Below are 7,607 nucleotides of genomic sequence, written 5' to 3'. Positions count from 1 at the left end.
AACAAGAATCAATGACATTAAAAAATACTATCAGGCTGTGTTCAACAACAAAAAGATTTTTAACACTGATTCATTAACAGCAACATTAAAAAAAAAATCCCAGACCCTAAGCTTACTTTGATTTTTATCTAAATCTTCTGGTAGGAAAATGTAAACAATTTTCTTGAACTGTATAGGCACATGCCAGATTAGAGGCTCATGCCATATATTTGAACCTTCACTGTTAGTGCGAAGAAGGTAGGCATAGTCTGTCCTCATCCCACGTGAGGAACTTCTAGCACTATCGCTGAAAGCTTGGAACAAAAACAGAGCCGATGTAGGTTCAGACCAAACCCATATGCCCTACCTGGGGGAAAATACACATCACCAGACAAAAAAAAATCTACTGGATGTCACTAGAAGGCCTGGCTAAATAGGAAATGCAGGAACAAGTCTCTTACAGCTGTGTTTTGGTTCACGGATAAGGCTGTATCTCCGTTCTGAAATACACAAGACAAACTCTAGCGTCACGCACTGCTTCAGCAGGTTCTCTGCTCCATTAACTGCCACAGGCTGTTGCACTCCCTTTATTTAAGGGGAAAAAAAAGCAGACACAAGAAGTAGAGACGATATTACTACTGGTTCACATCCTTTGTTTTTGTAAAACGACAGAATTATAGCCTAGCTGTATATGCAGTTTTTACACAGAAGAAAATTAATTTTAACTTCTGGCTCTAGGACTTCAAAAAAATATATATATCTGTATGTATTTTTCTGCCATTGCTCACTTTCAATGGTTGATCGTGGTCCCAATTTAGCAAAGAACTTAAGCACATGTTTAAAAAAAACTAAGACTGATCTCAGTGGACCTTTACCATAGGCTTAGATGCTTTGCCAATGCAGAGCCTGAAAATAAAAAAAAAAAGTTCCAAACCAAAATACACGTGGCCCAAAACATGGCTCAACCCTGCTCCTCTTCAATGCAATGGAAGATTCCATGGTACTTCCACCAAAGCAGGACAGTTCTCTGAGATTTATCTGACAGATTATAAAAATAGCAAGAAAAGAAATAATTAAAGACTCTAATCTATATATTAAAACATCTGCACATTCCTGTCACAAATTTTAAGAAAAAAAGCAAACCACTTTTTATATTTAACAAGACCTCTAACTTTGTGTCACTTCAGTACACAGCTACAAAATGAAACAAAATATGATGAAGACAGGTTTTTGTATCAATAAATTTGCCTTTTATTTTGGCTGTGGCCAAACTAGACACTCTTCAAAAGACCTTTATTTATAAACAAGCAACTAACAATTTTTCCATAATTTAACTTTTTAAACATATATTAAAGTTATATAAGTGGAAGCATATTTATTCTGTATCCTCCAAAATAAACACTTCTATCAAGGGCTTTTTAAGATACTGTATAAAGGCTAATAGAAAACCAGAACTGCTATATAAACATCTCATATTTAAATTTCAGAGATCCTGAATTCCTTTACTAAACAACAGGAACTGAATTTATAAAAAAAAAACCAACCTACAAAACATACTCAAAGTTAAAACAAAACTTAAAAAAAAAAAACAAAAAACTTAGAAGGATGCTATTTAGACCAAAAATATTTTATGGATTTTTTTTCACAATACATCCTATATTAGGAAAAAGGTCAAGGTTTCTTCAAAGATGGTGCACAAGCTTTTGACTTAAACCACGTGGAATTTATCATCCTATCACACAGCAGAATCCCAGTTGAAAGTTGTTAGACGGCATACGACAGCGCTGAACTGGTTGCCATCCTCCTTTAGAAAGCACACAGATTTTTAAAAGGCTACCCAGAAACTTTCAGACTGTTTTGTAGAAGAATCATTGGGGAAAACTTAGGAACCATTTTACAAAAACGTCTTCATATTTTCTATGCACAGATTTCTTAAATCCATTTAAAGGATACTTGGCGAATTTTTATGGTTTTCTGATTTTGTTAAACCAGGTGAAGAGCACTAACCATTTTATTTTGAAATTGTTTCTGAAAAGAAGTTAATTTAGTCATATCAGGTGGAATAAAAACTCAGTAACTAAAAATGTCACTATTCAACAAGTACCTTGTTTTAATTGCAATGTCACCAAAAGAGTTTAAGTGATATTCTTACAGATTAAGGTAACCCTATTCAGACAGAATTTGCCTGAAAGAGGACAGAAAAGGACAACACATTACTGTTTGAAGTTTTTAGTAACAATTTTAGATTTTAATCAAAAATGAAACAGAAGTTGCTTGAAAATAACATTGCAAATTTTTGGTACCTGAGGAAACATCAGGGGTTCATCCTCAGCCAATTCTTTTAAACTTAAGTTACAGGAAAAAATAATTAAAAAAAAAAGATCTGTTGGAAAGAAATGGTGGCACACTTGGGTTTTGACAAAAATCTATTCCTGTGTGTGCCTAACTAAGGATGCCCATCCTCAGACTCTTAGTCACACTTGTGCTTCATTTTGCTAAATCTCCATGTCAGTTTGCAATTCTTTTTACTTTTGAGTTTGGGATGCTGAAAAAAATGTCATGGTTACATACAGAATTAAAGCCTCCCTCCTGCTGCCTCTGACACTGGTGCCCAAACTCTTGTCGCTTTCAGTGAACACAGACTGGGCTCTGAGCAGGTGGTGTGGAGTGCAATGCCCCTCTCCCAGCCCACACGGGGTAAAGGCTCAGGATCATAAATACCATTTGCGTCATTTCTGTTCACTTTAATCCATCACCACTCCATGAAGTTTAAATTCTAGCAGAAGAATTTTTCACTGTTAGTTTCCCACCTACTTCTGGGTAAATATTTCTTTTCCTGACAGAATAATCTTGGACCCTCACTACAGCTTCTGGTAAATACCAATGATCCTACTTACACTAAATGCTCCAGTTGTGATTTGAGATAAAATAACGGAGCTGCACAGAGTATCTGCAGCCCAATATTACCATGATTTTCAACAAATCAGAAAATTGCAACACAGTATCACAAATGATAGAAAGCAGTGGAAAGAAATATTCTGTGCATTGTATTCATAAAATGCAGTGATTGTAGTGTGATGTTTCTTCCTCTGCTTTGAGCTGTATATGTATGCTTAATACAAACTTCAAATACATACTTCTTCATTTATACAGGTGTCTATATAAATATTTACATTTTTAGTTTTTGTTAAAACATCTCTTTGTACTCATGGCCAAACTTATTATTGTGTGTAAGGAACACAACTCATCTTCTATCGCTTAATGAGCTCTCTTTTTAAAATTTAATAGCTATACATTCCTTTGAGTTAGAATTACAAACAGTTGTACAAATAGTGGAAACAAATTTATGAAACTCATCTTACATCCATTCAACCTTAGTTCATATTATAAACAGTACCATTTGCATTATGATGGCTGTTAATACAATGACGTTAGCTATCCAAGTATCTATAGTAAATTAGTCTTTGGGACGTTATATAAAGCAAAGTACCCTCTCCCCCGATCTTCCTTAGAAACTCATACTTAAATCACTGAAAGCAGGCTTGCTGCTACTTTTTATATAAAATCTTAGTAATAATATTGCTGACTTTAGATTCTAGTTTAATTTGCACAAGTTCCATGTAATAACAAAACACTTCTATGTTCCCTTAAAATACCAAACATTCGTATCCAATAACATCAGGATTACTCAAACTTGAGGTTTATTTGTTATTGCTAAAGGTTTCTAAGACCTAAGTCAATACAGCAAGACACTCCATCCACCTCCTCCCTAATTGCAAGTGCATGGCAAGTATTTCTATGGAGCTTGTGTGTTGGCTTCTTTTAAAAAACATAATGAACTTGGTTACAGTATTTCACTACTATAAACTCACAGTTAGAATCCAAATTGTTGTTGCTCTTTCATTTAATATATAACTTTATATATAATACACACGCACACACCAACATCACAGGATGAAGATCCATGCATACAATCCAGATGTGATCGTATTTCAGTGTTAAATGAAATCAAAATTATTCTGTTACTATCAGATCCCAGACCACAGTATTTTAAATTACTCAGCTTTCTACCTACTAACAAAGTTAGTTTACCTTAATCTTCAAATCTAAGCAGCATCACAAAATTCCAAATTTTTTGTTGTCATAATTGGTTTTTTTGATCCTCTTCTAGTTGATATGGCATACATCTGAGATCCTGAACACAGCCTCCACTGAACCAGCTTTTGAAGGTATCTGTTAAAGCTAATTGTGTGTCTGTTCATGGCTCCAAAGACTAAAAGCTGTCTTGAAAGTTCTATGACAGAGTTTACACATGTACTGTCTTTTGAACGTGATTGCCGAGAGTGGTGGAGCATGGTAGAAGAGTGTATCCGACTCCTGCGGTACAAATAATTTTTCAGTAGTAGTGGAGCTTTCAGACAAGCCTGTCGGACTATCAGGCTCCAAAGGCTGGATTTTGGGGAGGGGTGGGGGTAAGGGTGGTGGTGATGGGGAACTAGCTGGTGGACACATCTCAGGCTCCTTATTTGTGGACTCCTCTGCAGCCTGTGACATATGAGACTGGAAGTGACTCCACAGCCGGAAATTGGTTCGGAAGGCCTTATTACACACATGACAAATGAAGGGCTTCACGGAGCACAGTAGTTCTTGGTGACGCTCCAGCTGTTTGCGTAGGGTGAAAATCTTCCCGCACTTTTCGCAAGGCCACAAACCAGCATCTTTGTTGGAGACGACTTCCTTCGGTTCTCTGCTTGTTTCAGTGGCCTCATCCTCTATGTCATCTGCAGGCTCTTCTTTGATCTGAATTTTAAACTGCTTGGAGACACTTAAGTCTTCAGGTAGGCATGAGGAATCTTCAGAATCAAAATTAATTTGCTCTGATGAATCGCTGAATACACCATCTTCCTTTGCAGCAACAAAATTGTTCATTTTATTGGTCTCTGCCGGAGGAGGCAATCTTGACGAACTCGTTATTTCTCCGTTGTGATCCAGGATGGGTAAAGAAAAGTTCTCCGGCGGAGCCATCGTGTTTTGGTTGTGAACTTCAACTTGATGACGCCAAATACTAAAGGATGATTTAAAGGTGCGCATACACTCGAGACACGTAAGCTTCTTGTATTCACACTTGCTTTCGTGCTCATGCTTCAGCTCTGGAGAAGAAAATCTAAGGCTGCAGTAAGGACAGACAGTAGCATTTCTACAGAGCCGTTCATGATTTCCCTGTTCAATAAGTGAAGAGAGCTTAGCATTGCAGAGACGGCACTGATAAACCTCTTTGCTTTCCACTGGACTTTCAATATGAATGTGATCTTTCTGCTTAGGAACCTTATTTCCTCCAATCGGTTTCTCCCCTGGGTGCATTTTTATGTGTTGTTTAAATTGCGAGAGGAAACGATAAGCTTTCCCACAGTAGGTACAAATATAGGCTCCTTTGGTTCTCGATCTTAAATTCCTTTTGATGACTTGTTGTGCTTGTGAAGCAGACTGTCCCTGAAAACCTTGCTTGCCACGTCTTAGTTTAACGATCAAAGCTTTTTTAATTTCTCTCTCTCTCACTATATCGATCAGTTTTCTTTGGAATTTTTCATCCAAAACAGCATGGGAACTGGAAGCTGGTGAAGGATTCTTCACAATTCCATGTTGTGTCTGGCAGTGCGTCCACACTTTGAAATTTGTGTGAAATCTCTTGTGGCATATATCACAAGCATAGGGCTTCTCTGGATTATGATACATGTTCACATGACGATGAAGACCTGCTGTTGATCTGAAAATTTTAAGGCAATGCTTGCATTTAAATTTTTTATTTGGTCGTGCTTCTTCCATCTCGCTGTATTCATCTTTACTGACATCAGAATCGGGAAAATCAGCATCAAGGTGCGTGGGGCTTGAGCCTTCCTCAAAGTTATCTTCAGACCCAGGAGAACCCTGCTCATCTGCCTTCAGTTTCTTAAAAGGCAGTCTTCTATCATCCTGAAATCTCCTTTTTGCTGGAAGTCTACTTGGCTCCTTAGCATCATCCTCAGTTTTAAAAGGAAAGTCTTTATTTGTCGATGCTGAAGCATCACCCACTGTAACTCTTATTATTTCGGCGGGATCTGAAAGTGGACTGCTAGGTTCAGTTTTTATTCGCACCTCGGTGAGAGGGGAAGCCACCTCCCTATCAGTTGACTGAGAGGCACTGAAAGACCTAAGGCGATGTGGGTGTATTACCTGTGGTTTTTCATCTATGACTAACTTCTCTGATGACTCTTTCAAGGATGACTTTTGAGATGCAACATTAAATGTCTTCTGGGAATCATTAGTCCCGGGTGAGGAGGATGATGACACCTGTGAAGGTTTTAGGTCGACAGAAGGTGAGTAAATAGGAACCTGGCTGTCCATGGACAGTGACCTTCGAAGGAGACTTTTTACAAGTGGCCCACTTCTGTCAATACTTTGGTTTTCTGGACCAGATCCACTAGATGGGATTACTAGCCCTAACTTTGAGTAGTACAGCAAATTCCTGTCTTCACCTTGACCATTTCCTTTTCCTGCCTCTCGCAACAAAAACGTAGATTCTGATGTGCCGCGCAGAGACAAGACTGGTGGACGCGGTCTTTTTAATGACATCTCCATGGCCTTTCCTCTTGAAAGCTGACCACTGCTTCCGGGTTCATCGCTTGCAGTTTCTTTCTCCGCTAAAGGCATTTGAGGCAGTACTGCATTCCTTTTCACTAAACCACCTCTGCTTGGATCCTCCACAGTTCCAGGAGTTTCATGAAGCTTGGTATAGCTCACGGGGCTTTCTTTCAGCCATCTCCTTTCAGTCAGTGAGAAGTTGTGAAGGGTTTCACTTGGTTTTGTTACTTGTGGCCTACTGCTAGTTTTGACAGCAACAGAGGGTAAAGGTTTAGAAGTATGGCTTAAATCATGTTGTGTTTGATTAATACCTTTTGCTTGTGCTTCAATTCTGTTCTGACAGACGATGACACTTCTCTTCTGAGAACTACTTTCGTCTTCATCTTGATACAGTATTTTCTTAATAGGGCAAGCTGGAAAAGGAGCTTGAGGGCTCTTAGAAACAATGTTTGTAAGAAAGGATATTCCAAGACTGTAGCCCAGCTCTTGCACAGCTGCAAGACTGCCTTTTTCAATGAACAGGGATGAAGAATAAATGTAGTTTAACACATTATCAAAAGCATCTGGCTCACAAAAGTCGAGTTGAAACACTGACTGAGACTCGTTCTCCTTATTTGTGAACAGAGCCTGGAAGTATTCACTGCTGGCAGCCAGAACGTTTTTATGAGCTCGAAATTTCTGGTCTCCCACTATGAGAACAACATCACACAGCTGTCCCTTTAGACGCTCCTCATTCAGTGCACTTAGAAGTGAAATGGCATGTGCTGGATTTATGTAATGCAAGAGCCCCTCCATGATTCTGATGTTTCTGAAAAAGAAAAACGAAAAAAAGTTGCAGGTCGTCTTACGTGAACTGTTGTTAGAGATAAAGCAAACAGACCTAATCCCTCTGTACTTCATAAGCTGGCTACACAACCATCAACAGTGCTGAAGAGAACAGCTTGTTTGGAGCCAAGGTATGGGAATTAGCTCCAACAGATGCACAGGCACGAGAAGAACCAGCTCTTGCA

At 38.5% G+C, this 7,607-nt stretch overlaps 1 protein-coding gene across 2 annotated transcripts; it reads right to left on the bottom strand.

Annotated features, from left to right (window-relative positions):
* Positions 1-3,859: 3,859 nt before the first annotated feature.
* On the bottom strand, positions 3,860-7,392 carry ZBTB21 (zinc finger and BTB domain containing 21). 2 transcript variants are annotated; one of them, XM_010181118.1, is made up of 2 exons: positions 5,811-7,392; positions 3,860-5,207 (listed from the first exon to the last, which is right to left on the bottom strand). In XM_010181118.1, the coding sequence occupies exons 1-2, from the start codon at positions 7,390-7,392 to the stop codon at positions 4,222-4,224; spliced, it is 2,568 nt and encodes an 855-aa protein (XP_010179420.1). In that variant the 3' UTR covers positions 3,860-4,221. The 2 variants fall into 2 exon arrangements, with proteins under 2 accessions (XP_010179420.1, XP_010179412.1); XM_010181110.1 differs by having other exon boundaries at positions 3,860-7,392.
* Between the last annotated feature and the right edge of the window lie 215 nt (positions 7,393-7,607).

Source organism: Mesitornis unicolor, unplaced genomic scaffold (assembly GCF_000695765.1).
Source record: "Mesitornis unicolor isolate BGI_N332 unplaced genomic scaffold, ASM69576v1 scaffold15110, whole genome shotgun sequence".
NCBI classification, from domain to species: Eukaryota; Metazoa; Chordata; class Aves; order Mesitornithiformes; family Mesitornithidae; genus Mesitornis; species Mesitornis unicolor.
This window is presented reverse-complemented; position numbering and strand designations above follow the sequence as displayed.

Excerpts from the sequence above, each read along its gene's own strand:
- ZBTB21 (XM_010181110.1), bottom strand. The coding sequence starts at position 7,392 with ATGGAGGGGCTCTTGCATTACATAAATCCAGCACATGCCATTTCACTT.